This window comes from Oncorhynchus mykiss, chromosome 14 (genome assembly GCF_057628025.1).
Source record: "Oncorhynchus mykiss isolate SJ-2025 chromosome 14, ASM5762802v1, whole genome shotgun sequence".
NCBI lineage: Eukaryota > Metazoa > Chordata > Actinopteri > Salmoniformes > Salmonidae > Oncorhynchus > Oncorhynchus mykiss.
This window is the reverse complement of record NC_143035.1, coordinates 34975364-34987480: the sequence shown is the minus strand read 5'-3', so window position 1 is coordinate 34987480 and position 12117 is coordinate 34975364. Positions and strand designations below refer to the sequence as shown.

General features: G+C 39.9%; 1 protein-coding gene and 1 long non-coding RNA gene across 5 annotated transcripts; one reads left to right on the top strand and one right to left on the bottom strand.

Moving 5' to 3' along the window:
- Positions 1-41: 41 nt before the first annotated feature.
- Positions 42-9117, bottom strand: LOC110489182 (vesicular integral-membrane protein VIP36). 4 transcript variants are annotated; one of them, XM_036943396.2, is made up of 8 exons: positions 8988-9117; positions 3981-4099; positions 3685-3802; positions 3414-3496; positions 2355-2516; positions 1967-2081; positions 1181-1300; positions 42-996 (listed from the first exon to the last, which is right to left on the bottom strand). In XM_036943396.2, exons 3-8 carry the CDS (start codon positions 3776-3778, stop codon positions 836-838), a joined length of 735 nt encoding a protein of 244 aa, XP_036799291.1. In that variant the 5' UTR covers positions 3779-3802; positions 3981-4099; positions 8988-9117; the 3' UTR covers positions 42-835. The 4 variants fall into 4 exon arrangements, with proteins under 4 accessions (XP_036799291.1, XP_090054952.1, XP_036799289.1 ...); XM_090198826.1 differs by lacking the exon at positions 3414-3496 and adding an exon at positions 3283-3362 and having other exon boundaries at positions 8988-9081; XM_036943394.2 differs by having other exon boundaries at positions 8672-9063.
- Positions 9118-10225: 1108 nt separating this feature from the next.
- Positions 10226-12117, top strand: LOC149978355 (uncharacterized). Its single transcript, XR_016486373.1, has 2 exons — positions 10226-10401; positions 10489-12117. It is a non-coding gene; the product is annotated as an uncharacterized LOC149978355 (long non-coding RNA).

The following is a 12117-nucleotide window of genomic DNA, read 5'->3' as shown; positions in this document are numbered from 1 at the left end:
TGATATGAAAGCTTTAGGACTACACATTAGAAGACACTGAGTTTAATCATTTGGGGAGACCAGTTTTATTGAGTCTTACAGGATAACGCAACACGGCCTTGGTCAGTTTGAATCAGTCAATCACAGTAAAGGGACATTTCTACTCAAATAATCCGTGTTTAAGCAGCCACCTCAAAAGGAAAGAAACACTTTATACAGAATCGTTAAAAACACAATTCCCATGGATCTAATGTAAAATGTGATGCAATCTCACATGAGAGATTTGTAAAGCCCCTCAAGGTAGGCCTTACCGAATGTAAATGTGCCCGAAATCCTTACCAACACCCATATTGAATTCAAAGTCAAGAGCAGTTAGAGATCAATGTAAAAAAACGAATTGAAATCCTAAACATATTTAAAAATCAGTCCAATCACTCAGAATCCAATGGTATAAAAAGATGAGGTGAAAATAAATCAACTTATACAGAACATGTTGTGAAAGTAAATCTCATTTGAAAGTTATTTAACAAATCAGTGTTTTTACAGGTTGATCCAAATTCACAAGTATCCCCTGTACTGTGAAAACAAAAATAACAGGGGAAAGGGTGTGAATAAAAACTAAAACAAACTGCCTCCATCAAAAGGTCACTCATATACGTGGTAGTAACCATTAGTCATGGTTATTTCACAAACATTGGACGATACCATAAGTGACTGTAATCATCGCGGTGCTTCAGCAGATATAAACATTTGTACAATCTTTAGAAAATTCACTTTGGATGTGTTTCTGAATCTGTATTTTTCACAACAGTTCATTTTACAAATACCTCTCACATACAGAAATATGTTTTTCCTCTCAGTAAAACCTCCTGTTTCTTTCCTGGCGCTTCTGAAAGACTACAGCCCCTACAACACCACAAACTACAATTCCCAGTAGAGCACATAGCAGAAGCAGGAAGACCTTCCAGCCAGTAAGAGGTGTGCTTCGGAAGTTACCAGTAGGATCATCAATGTTGTCTTTGAAAGAGAAAAATGAAAGAAGAATGATCATGGTTAACTCTTAATCTAACAAGTCTACTCACCTACCGTAGATGATTTATAGTAAGATGACAAATACTTAACGGTTGTCAAATGGAATACCATCTTTGTCTATTTGGTTAGAACAGAAATGAGTTTTCTTTATCAAATAAAATCTACCTACCTTTGGGGGACTTCAGCAGGCTGACGCTTGGCTCAATCTTGGTCCAGTCCAGACTGTCCTCATCAGGTGCGTGTTCCACCATCAGTTGATACATCTTCATAGAGATGATGTCATGGTTATCTGCAACATGAGAGTTGTGTTAGCATGAATCACCATAGACTTCAAATGTACAACGCCAGACTGTGAAATGACAAACAAATAATTAGTTCAATCTGTGTGTACTCTTTTGCACAGCAAGGTTTTTTTTTTTATAAGAATTTAAATCAAGGTCAGGCATTATCTTTCTCAGCGTGCAGTTTTTAAATTTGTGTTCGAGACCTAAAAAGAAATGTGATCTACATCTTGAAAGAATCAGTCTCTATTTAATCCACCCTGACCCAACCTACCAGAGATCCACTGTAGCAATAATCAGTGTCCACAACCTGACCCAACCTACCAGAGATCCACTGTAGCAATAATCAGTGTCCACAACCTGACCCAACCTACCAGAGATCCACTGTAGCAATAATCAGTGTCCACAACCTGACCCAACCTACCAGAGATCCACTGTAGCAATAATCAGTCTCCACAACCTGACCCAACCTACCAGAGATCCACTGTAGCAATAATCAGTCTCCACAACCTGACCCAACCTACCAGAGATCCACTGTAGCAATAATCAGTCTCCACAACCTGACCCAACCTACCAGAGATCCACTGTAGCAATAATCAGTCTCCACAACCTGACCCAACCTACCAGAGATCCACTGTAGCAATTATCAGTCTCCACAACCTGATCCAACCTACCAGAGAGATCTCCTGTAGCAGCAGAAGCCCCAAAGTAGTACCCCGTGGGGAGGCGGACACCCCCGATGTCAATGCACTCTTTCCATTCATTCTTATCATCAATGTCAATCATCACCTGTAGAGATCAGAATGGCACAATTCAGCAATTGCCATTATTTGAATAGAAATGTATCATGTCAATTACATAACTTATAGTCTATAAACACAAGAGGCCAGGTTCCCAGACAAAGATGAAGCGTAGTCCTGGACCAAAAAGCATGCTCCAAGGAGCATCTCTATTAAGCATGCCATTTAATACAGGACTGGGTTAAGCCTAATCTGTGTTTAGGATACCAGTCCAAGATGTCTAGACTATAGTAATTTATATCACTTAAAAAGGGATTCCTACCGTGAGTCTACCCTTGGAGTAGCGAATGGCGAGGTAGGTGTCATGGTCTTTGTTCCTGATCTCAGAAGAGCAGCCTCCCAGTTCAGAGGTACGTCCATCATTCCCATGGTCATAGGGCAGAGAACCATTATTCACCATGGCAGAGATGTAGGGAAAGGAACGCTAGTGTAAAGCACAAGGGATGTAACAACAGAAAACAACAAACAAAAAATATTCAATAAAGATAAGACATTGTGAATCAATAATTTGATCCTAGTCCTGACTCAGTTACCAATCAATCCATCTTACGCTGTGATGCAAAAAAAAAATATATTTTTTAAATTTTACCCCTTTTTCTCTCCAATTTCATGGTATCCAATTGTTTTTAGTAGCTACTATCTTGTCTAATCGCTACAACTCCCATACAGGCTCGGGAGAGACGAAGGTTGAAAGTCATGCGTCCTCCGATACACAACCCAACCAAGCCGCACTGCTTCTTAACACAGCGCGCATCCAACCCGGAAGCCAGCCGCACCAATGTGTCGGAGGAAACACCGTGCACCTGGCAACCTTGGTTAGCGTGCACAGCGCCCGGCCTGCCACAGGAGTCGCTGGTGCGCGATGAGACAAGGACATCCCTACCGACCAAGCCCTCCCTAACCCGGACGACGCTAGGCCAATTGTGCGTCGGCCCACGGACCTCCCGGTCGCGGCCGGACACAAAATTATTTGTACATGTATTTCCAAATGTTGAATAAGCCGAATGCAACATATTAAAGGAGATGTTGATGATGCTACAAAAAGGTCCTTCTCGGAAACAAACTAAAAAGCTTCATATGAAAATAAATAACAAAGAAACTCAAAAAGAAAATACATCACATTAAAATCCTTCCATCACTTTGACATGAAACGCAGGAGAATAATGATAAATGTAGCTGCGTCAACTCACGTCAGCCGCCTCATCGTTATGGTAGGTGTCTATAAAAAGGGCGAGGCCGTGGAACTTGGCATTGCTGCCAAACACAGACCCTGCAAAGGGAAGAATCACGTCAAGTCAACCAGCCAGATCGCTGCACTTACATCCATCCCATGGAGATCATTGCGGAAGGTATCCACAAATAAAGCCAGGCCAACAAAATGATCTTGGTTTCCAAAGACTGGGCCTGAATGGAAGGCAAAGAGTTTGAGATATGATGAGCACATGACTGAGACTTACAAGTGATTACGGCAAATGCAACCCAGTGCTACCACATCACATTGACTAGTCTACTGATTTGATTGCCAAAGCTTTGTACTGGAATGAGGAAGTGATTGATGACAAAGATTCTATTTTGGCAAGATGATGTATTACCTGGATGAAGTCTCTCCTTCGTGTACCAGATGGCGATGCCGTCTCCATGGAGGTTTTTCTTCCCCGACCCGTGGATCTTGTACTGCACGTGCATCTCCCAGTCTTTCAGATGAACAGGCTGCACAGAGAAAACACAATGACATTGGATCATCAGTTCAACCAGGAATTGGACCTATCTATTTAGTTTAAAATGTAGATATTCTCCAATCAAGCTATAATGGATTTGAGAGTGGACTGTATTTTCGGTCTGTAATGCCTAACAGAATACATTTCATAGAAGCTAGTTCCTTACTCACCACTGTGTTCCATATGGATCCCTGTTTACTTCTCTCATCAGGTGTCAGGCGCACATACGAGCTGGTGACTAGCGTGCTCCCCCAGAAGTCCCACTGACTGGATGGGCTGCTTCCAACACCTGTACAACATTTTGGTGAAGAGTCAAGCAGGATTTTAGGGACACATGGGAGAAGAATGTGAAGAATTCCGTTGTTCATCAATTACTCATTGCCACCCCTAGCCCAGCTCTCGAGAAGCCATTATTGGGTTCTCAGTTGATGGTATGGAGAACAGCTGGCTCCATGTGAACTACAACCCCGACGCTCTGTTTTAACATTTAGAAACATTATTAATCCTCACTAGCAATATAGTTTTGGAAACCTTTGAAACTTAACTTTCATATAAACAAGAAAGAATCTTTCAAATACAAAATTACTGTGCGCAGTTTAGCAAAATACCATTCCCCTCACAAGTGGAATGGTCATTTGGCTCAATGAAATGGTCAATGGCTCAATGTAATGGTCAATGGCTCAATGTAATGGTCAATGGCTCAATGGAATCAAGAGTTATGAATTAGCCAAGCGGACTAAACAGAGTAGAGTGGAGTTGGCTACCCCAAGCCTGGCCCAAGATGTACTGTTAAGGAGGAGCCTACCGTTACTCCTCAAGGTCCAAGGACCTTATCATTTATTTTATTTTATCTTTATTAAAAACTAGGCAAGTCGGTTAAGAACAAATTCTTATTTTCAATGACGGACTAGGAACGGTGGGTTAACTGCCTTGTTCAGGGGCAGAACAACAGATGTTTACCTTGTCAGCTCGGGGATTCCATCTTGCAACCTTCCGGTTACTAGACCAACGCTCAAACCACTAGGCTACCTGCCGCCCCATATGATATCCTAATAGCAATATATAATATCCTAATAGTAATATATAATATCCTAATAGTAATATATGATATCCTAATAGTAATATATGATATCTCATCCTAATAGTAATATATCATATCCTAATAGTGATATGATATCTCATCCTAATAGTAATATATAATATCCTAATAGTGATATATGATATCTCATCCTAATAGTAATAATGACATCCTAAAGTTAATATATTCTATCCCGTCCTAAAGGTAATATATGCTATCCCATCCTAAAGGTAATATATTCTATCCTATCCTAAAGGTAATATATGCTATCCCGTCCTAAAAGTAATATATGCTATCCCATCCTAAAGGTAATATATGCTATCCCGTCCTAAAGGTAATATATGCTATCCCATCCTAAAGGTAATATATGCTATCCCATCCTAAAGGTAATATATGCTATCCCATCCTAAAGGTAATATATTCTATCCTATCCTAAAGGTAATATATGCTATCCTATCCTAAAGGTAATATATGCTATCCCGTCCTAAAAGTAATATATGCTATCCCATCCTAAAGGTAATACATTCTATCCCGTCCTAAAGGTAATATATGCTATCCCATCCTAAAGGTAATATATTCTATCCTATCCTAAAGGTAATATATGCTATCCCGTCCTAAAGGTAATATATTCTATCCTATCCTAAAGGTAATATATTCTATCCCGTCCTAAAGGTAATATATTCTATCCTATCCTAAAGGTAATATATGCTATCCCGTCCTAAAAGTAATATATGCTATCCCATCCTAAAGGTAATATATGCTATCCCATCCTAAAGGTAATATATTCTATCCCATCCTAAAGGTAATACATTCTATCCCGTCCTAAAAGTAATATATGCTATCCCATCCTAAAGGTAATATATTCTATCCCATCCTAAAGGTAATACATTCTATCCCGTCCTAAAAGTAATATATGCTATCCCGTCCTAAAAGTAATATATGCTATCCCGTCCTAAAAGTAATATATGCTATCCCATCCTAAAAGTAATATATTCTATCCCAGCCTAAAAGTAATATATCCTATCCCGTCCTAAAGGTAATATATTCTATCCCATCCTAAAAGTAATATATTCTATCCCAGCCTAAAAGTAATATATTCTATCCCATCCTAAAGGTAATATATTCTATCCCATCCTAAAGGTAATATATTCTATCCCATCCTAAAGGTAATATATTCTATCCCATCCTAAAGGTAATATATTCTATCCCATCCTAAAGGTAATATATTCTATCCCATCCTAAAAGTAATATATTCTATCCCATCCTAAAGGTAATATATTCTATCCCATCCTAAAGGTAATATATTCTATCCCAGCCTAAAGGTAATATATTCTATCCCAGCCTAAAGGTAATATATTCTATCCCAGCCTAAAAGTAATATATTCTATCCTATCCTAAAGGTAATATATTCTATCCCATCCTAAAGGTAATATATGCTATCCCATCCTAAAGGTAATATATGCTATCCCATCCTAAAGGTAATATATGCTATCCCGTCCTAAAAGTAATATATTCTATCCCGTCCTAAAGGTAATATATTCTATCCCATCCTAAAGGTAATATATTCTATCCCATCCTAAAGTTAATATATTCTATCCCAGCCTAAAAGTAATATATTCTATCCCATCCTAAAGGTAATATATTCTATCCCATCCTAAAGGTAATATATTCTATCCCATCCTAAAGGTAATACATTCTATCCCATCCTAAAGGTAATATATTCTATCCCATCCTAAAGGTAATATATTCTATCCCATCCTAAAGGTAATATATTCTATCCCATCCTAAAGGTAATATATTCTATCCCATCCTAAAGGTAATACATTCTATCCCGTCCTAAAAGTAATATATTCTATCCCATCCTAAAAGTAATATATTCTATCCCAGCCTAATAGTAAAATATCATATTTTTTGACCTGCAATAGATGCAACGGCTTTGGCAGGGGAAAAACTCAGCAGGGAGAGTAACCGTTTCAAGACGTGGGCACAACGTGGTATGAATGCCACCAGGGCACAGACAAACAAAGCCAAAGATGCTGCTGAAAGGGATAAGAAGGCAGTAAGTTCAAAGACAAATCACTGTCATTTATACTATACACTTTTATAGCATTCATTTAATTTGAATAATGTTGAAGTACTAATGTTTATCAATCAAATTGAAAGAGGGACTTTAAAACGGGTGTTCCAGCTCTTTGGTCAGTAAAGATCCCATTAGGAAATAATATATATGTACCAAAATATCTGTAAAAACAAAAATGTAAAACAAAATTATTTTTGTCCTCCGAATAGAGGGGTGTATAGGCCAATAAAATACATACAAATAAAGAGTATTTAAGTGGAGTCAGGTTGGTGAGTTTCCCCTGTATAGAGTGGTGTTAGGGTGGTGAGTTTCCCCTGTATGGAGTGGCGAGTTTCCCCTGTACAGAGTGGTGAGTTTCCCCTGTATAGAGTGGTGAGTTTCCCCTGTATAGAGTGGTGTTAGGGTGGTGAGTTTCCCCTGTATAGAGTGGTGTTAGGGTGGTGAGTTTCCCCTGTATAGAGTGGTGAGTTTCCCCTGTATAGAGTGGTGAGTTTCCCCTGTATAGAGTGGTGAGTTTCCCCTGTATAGAGTGGTGAGTTTCCCCTGTATAGAGTGGTGAGTTTCCCCTGTATAGAGTGGTGAGTTTCCCCTGTATAGAGTGGTGAGTTTCCCCTGTATAGAGTGGTGTTAGGGTGGTGAGTTTCCCCTGTATAGAGTGTTGAGTTTCCCCTGTATAGAGTGGTGAGTTTCCCCTGTATAGAGTGGTGAGTTTCCCCTGTATAGAGTGGTGAGTTTCCCCTGTATAGAGTGGTGAGTTTCCCCTGTATAGAGTGGTGAGTTTCCCCTGTATAGAGTGGTGAGTTTCCCCTGTATAGAGTGGTGAGTTTCCCCTGTATAGAGTGGAGTTAGGGTGGTGAGTTTCCCCTGTATAGAGTGGTGTTAGGGTGGTGAGTTTCCCCTGTATAGAGTGGCGAGTTTCCCCTGTATAGAGTGGTGAGATTCCCCTGTATAGAGTGGTGTTAGGGTGGTGAGATTCCCCTGTATAGAGTGGTGTTAGGGTGGTGAGTTTCCCCTGTATAGAGTGGGGTTAGAGTGGTGAGTTTCCCCTGAATAGAGTGGGGTTAGGGTGGTGAGTTTCCCCTGTATAGAGTGGTGAGTTTCCCCTGTATAGAGTGGTGAGATTCCCCTGTATAGAGTGGTGTTAGGGTGGTGAGATTTCCCTGTATAGAGTGGTGTTAGGGTGGTGAGATTCCCCTGTATAGAGTGTTGAGTTTCCCCTGTATAGAGTGGTGTTAGGGTGGTGAGTTTCCCCTGTATAGAGTGGTGAGTTTCCCCTGAATAGAGTGGTGTTAGGGTGGTGAGTTTCCCCTGTATAGAGTGGGGTTAGAGTGGTGAGTTTCCCCTGAATAGAGTGGGGTTAGGGTGGTGAAAACTAGTTAGCTACAGCAAGCTAGTTAGCTAAATTGACATATGTTTAATGCTTTTCGACTTGTCCCTAAATTAATTTAGTTTGGTTCAAAGTTCGTTTTGATATTTCAACCTGCGTGTCCTGATCGCGTCAAAATCAACTTGCGCGAGCGGTCTGGTCAGCATGTTGTGACGGAACCAATGGGATGCAGGAACGCCCCGAATTGCGGGCTGCAGTTGCACACTATTTGGCTAGTTAGCAAACTATCTAGTTAATTAGTATAACTGGCTCCTTGCAGCTAACGTTGACAATATAAAAGTTAGCTATCATTATCACATGCCGTTAGCGTACTTACCCTGGTACGGTTTCATGAGCGAATGCTCCCGCTTTAAGTGCTCTACATTGCCGTCTGTTATATCGCATTTCAATAGAGTAAAGTGAAGTAATAGGAAAGGCAGTGGTCTGCTGATAAATGTACCAACACCTCTCATTTTGCTGCCTCGGAAAGACACCATAGATCCTGGATAACCATCTTCATGATCCGGGTAGGACACAGCAACTCCCACTAAAATAGTTCCTATGTTACTTTTCAGTTCAGGAACTTTAACCGTGTCCTATTTTTGTTGTTGTTGAAATAACCGTCTATATGAAAGTAATATTTTCATTGTTACCTTTCAAAGTTCAAACAGCGTTTTGTTTGATTATCGCTTTGAACTTGTAGTTGTAAATAATGTTTTCATTGTTGGTAAAATATTACTATAGCCAATCATGGACGACCACATAGTTAAAGACAACAAAAACTACCAATCAGGAGCTTGGTTGTAGTTGGAATGTTCGAAGTATGCAAATGTTCACAACTTTGCAAATGGCACGACTGACGTTTCTTTTTCTCCACTAGATGGTGCCACTACATCAGTTTGTTTATTTGAAGAGTTCGTAATTTCCTACTGTGTCGACCCACAAGGTCGCAAATAAAAACTATGAAAATAAAGCTGAAATATTTCTTCACAACAAAAATAAATATATAAAAAAACGAAATGACACAAACGGAACAATTAAAAAAGCACCCTAAGGAAAAGCAAAGCTAAAAATATGTTTTAAGATCTCTTTTCAATTTGTCCACAGATCAAATCAAACTTTATTTGTCACATTCGCCGAATACAACAAGTGTAGACCTTGCCGTGAAATACTTACAAGCAGCAGTGCTGCTCTTCCAGAGGCTGGGGGCGTAATAACTAAAGGCTGCCTCCATGAGTCTTGGTCCTAGGCTTTGGGATACTTAAGGCCAGAATACCCGAGGGGCCTAGTGTGTACATAACTTAAAAGCATGTCTGTCTGGGCATGTATTGGGATGCATATTCATTTATTGATTTAAAAACCAATAGAATAATCTTAAAATGAATTCTAAAACTCACAGGCAGAGACCTCAAAACCGATGTAATGTGTCCTCTCCATCTGGTCTTGGTCAGTACCCGTGCTGCAGCATTCTGTAGGGTTTTAAGTTGACCAATGGCTTTCTTGGGTAGACCAGACAGAGCATTACAGTAGTCAAGCCTGCTTGTATTTTTTTATGATTTAACATATATTAAACTAGGCAAGTCAGTTAAGAACAAATTCTTATTTTCAATGACGGCCCAACGCTCTAACCACTAGGCTGATACAGAGAGACTCATCCATGCATAAGAGAGAAAAGGCCGCACCTTGACGAAATTACTCAGGTGGTAAAAAGCCATTTTGGTCACATTCCTAATGTGTGATTTGAAATTTAGTTCAAAATCTAAAATAACACCTAGTTTTTAAAAAAAACCTGGTTTTATCTTTATTGCCCGTGAATTCGATTGTGTGGCTATCGATTCTCTCTGTATGCTTTGACTCCAACAATAAGTACCTCGGTCTTGTCTTGATTTAGCTGGAGGAAGTTGTGAGCAGCTACTCTTCATGTTTTTTTTAATAGAATTTGGCAGTATATCCAACTGGCCTCACAACCGCAGACCACATGTAACCAAGCCAGCCCAGGACCTCCACATCCATCTTCTTCCCCTGCGGGATCATCTGAGACCAGCCACCCGGACAACTGATGAAAGTGTGGGTTTTCATAACCGAAGAATTTCTGCAAAAACTGTCGGAAAACATCTCAGGAAGACTAATCTGTGTGCTCTTCGTCCTCACCAGGGTCTTGACCCGACTGCAGTTCGGAGTCGTACCCGACCTCGGTGGGCAAATGCTCCCCTTCGATGGCCACTAGCATGCTGGAGAAGTGTGCTCTTCACGGATTAATCCAGGTTTCAACTGTACCTGGCAGATAGCGAGCGTGTATGGCATCGTGAGGGCGAGTGGTTTGCTGATGTCAACATTGTGAACAGTGTTCCCCATGGTGAAGGTGGGGTTGTGGTATGGGCATGCATAAACTACGGACAATGTACACAATTTCATTTTTGTCAATTTGAATAAACAGAGATACCGTGACGAGATCCTGATGCCCATTGTCGTGCCATTCATCTGCCAGCATCACCTCATATTTCAGCATGATAATGCACGGCCCCATGTCTCAAGGATCTGTACACAATTCCTGGAAGCTGAAAACATCCGAGTTCTTCCTTGGCCTGCATACTCACCAGACATGTCACCCATTGAGCATGTTCGGGATGCTCTGGATCGACGCTTACGTCTGCGTGTTCCAGTTCCAGCCAATATCCAGTAACTTCACACAGCCATTGACGAGGAGTGGGACAACATTCCACAGTCCAAAATCAACAGCCTGATCAACTCTATGCGAAGGAAATGTGTCGAGCTGCATGAGGCAAATGGAGATCACCAGGTACTGACTGGTTTTCTGATGCACGCCCCTACTTTTTTTAAATGTAAATTTATTTTGATTCCCAGTGATGTGAAATCTGTAAATTAGGGCCTAATTAATCTATTTAAATTGACTGATTTCCTTATATGAGCTGTAACTCAGTAAATATATTTTTGTTCAGTGTAGCGATCTTATCATTCAGCAACATCAATAACAAAACCATAACTATCCTGCTATGTTTTTTTTTACTTTGATTATAAAGAGCTCAACTTAAGCAGAAAGGCCTACCGTCCATGACGGCTTAATAATGTTTGACATCAGATAGGACTCCAGCTTTATCATATGTCCAGTCTGAAAATAGAATTAATCAGTTAAGCACTCGGTCTGTTCTTATGGGAAGAAACAAACATTGTATGTGTTACATAATTTTTTGCACCGGCATTTTATTGCCATTTTTTTTGTTCTTAACTCTATTTTTTAGACTACATTGTTTGTTAAGGGCTTGTAAGTAAGAATTTTCACAATGCGATCTACACCTGTTGTTTTCGGCACATGTGACAAATATCATTTGATTTATTTGCTAGTTGACAGCTTACCTTGAGTTACTGATGTCTTCCATCCTCGTATCCTGACTAAAGAGAAACAGGCCGCGTTCATTACACAATAACTATCAAACCACATGTAAAAATTTTAATTAAAAAAAATTCAGATTCATGTATAGTCATGACTTCTCTCAATGAATCTAAATAAATCCAATCTACTCTGCAGTATCTAGGGTTGGTTGATCCCTGATCAATGAGACAAAGTCAACCATAAATGCACCAGACATTTCTCTATCATTTATGTCAGCGATTTCTTTGACATAACATTCTGTACATTCTGTATTTTAATATAACGGAACAAAATAGCCCAGAATTGCAGTCTCAACTGTTAATCAAGAGTAGATAAACGTGATGTCTTGAGGCATGTTAATAAAGGTCCTGAACAGTCATTCTAATTCCCAT